Source organism: Cicer arietinum, chromosome 5 (assembly GCF_000331145.2).
Source record: "Cicer arietinum cultivar CDC Frontier isolate Library 1 chromosome 5, Cicar.CDCFrontier_v2.0, whole genome shotgun sequence".
Taxonomy (NCBI): Eukaryota; Viridiplantae; Streptophyta; class Magnoliopsida; order Fabales; family Fabaceae; genus Cicer; species Cicer arietinum.
This window is the reverse complement of record NC_021164.2, coordinates 22,628,762-22,629,483: the sequence shown is the minus strand read 5'-3', so window position 1 is coordinate 22,629,483 and position 722 is coordinate 22,628,762. Positions and strand designations below refer to the sequence as shown.

The window sequence follows — 722 nt, the reverse complement described above, 5'->3', positions numbered from 1 at the left end:
AGACCGATTCGAGATCAATTTGCTGATGAGCACATCTTTGCCATTACCACGGTACCTTGGTTTGCCGACTTTGCTAATTTCAAGGTGGGGGGGTACAATCCCATCTGATTTCACTTACCAACAACGAAAGAAGTTTATCCACGATGCCAAATTCTATGTATGGGATGAACCCTTTCTGTACAAAAGAGGAGTGGATGGGCTGTTGCGAAGATGTGTGCCCGAGGAGGAACAAGAAAAGGTAATGTGGCACTGCCACGACTCCGAGTATGGAGGTCATTTCAGTGGTGACCGAACTGCAGCAAGAGTTCTACAATCGGGGTTGTTCTGGCCTTCATTATTCAAAGATACATTCAACTATGTGAAGAAATGCGATCGATGCCAGCGCACCGGTAACATCTCAAAACGGGATGAAATGCCGCAAAATCCTGTATTAGAAGTAGAAGTGTTCGATGTGTGGGGTATTGATTTCATGGGCCCATTCCCATCGTCATATAACAAAGTTTATATTTTGGTGGCGGTGGATTATGTCTCAAAATGGGTTGAAGCAATAGCTACTCCAACAAATGATTCGAAACAGGTTATCACCTTTCTCAAGAAGAACATATTCGCTCGCTTCGGCGTGCCTCGAGCCTTGATTAGTGACGAAGGCACCCATTTTCTAAACCGGAATATGGAATACCTCCTAAAAAAGTATAATGTGCGTCATAGAGTGGCAACCCCAT

The 722-nt window shown here is 44.5% G+C and overlaps 1 protein-coding gene across 1 annotated transcript in view; it reads left to right on the top strand.

The window, feature by feature from the left end:
* Positions 1 to 639, top strand: part of LOC140920389 (uncharacterized) — a 3,402-nt gene extending 2,763 nt beyond the window's left edge. Inside the window, exons 3-4 of the mRNA XM_073368659.1 lie at positions 3 to 458; positions 578 to 639. Of these exons, the coding sequence (XP_073224760.1) occupies positions 3 to 458; positions 578 to 639 (518 nt within the window). The remainder of the gene's footprint in view (positions 1 to 2; positions 459 to 577) is intronic.
* The last annotated feature ends 83 nt before the right edge of the window (positions 640 to 722 follow it).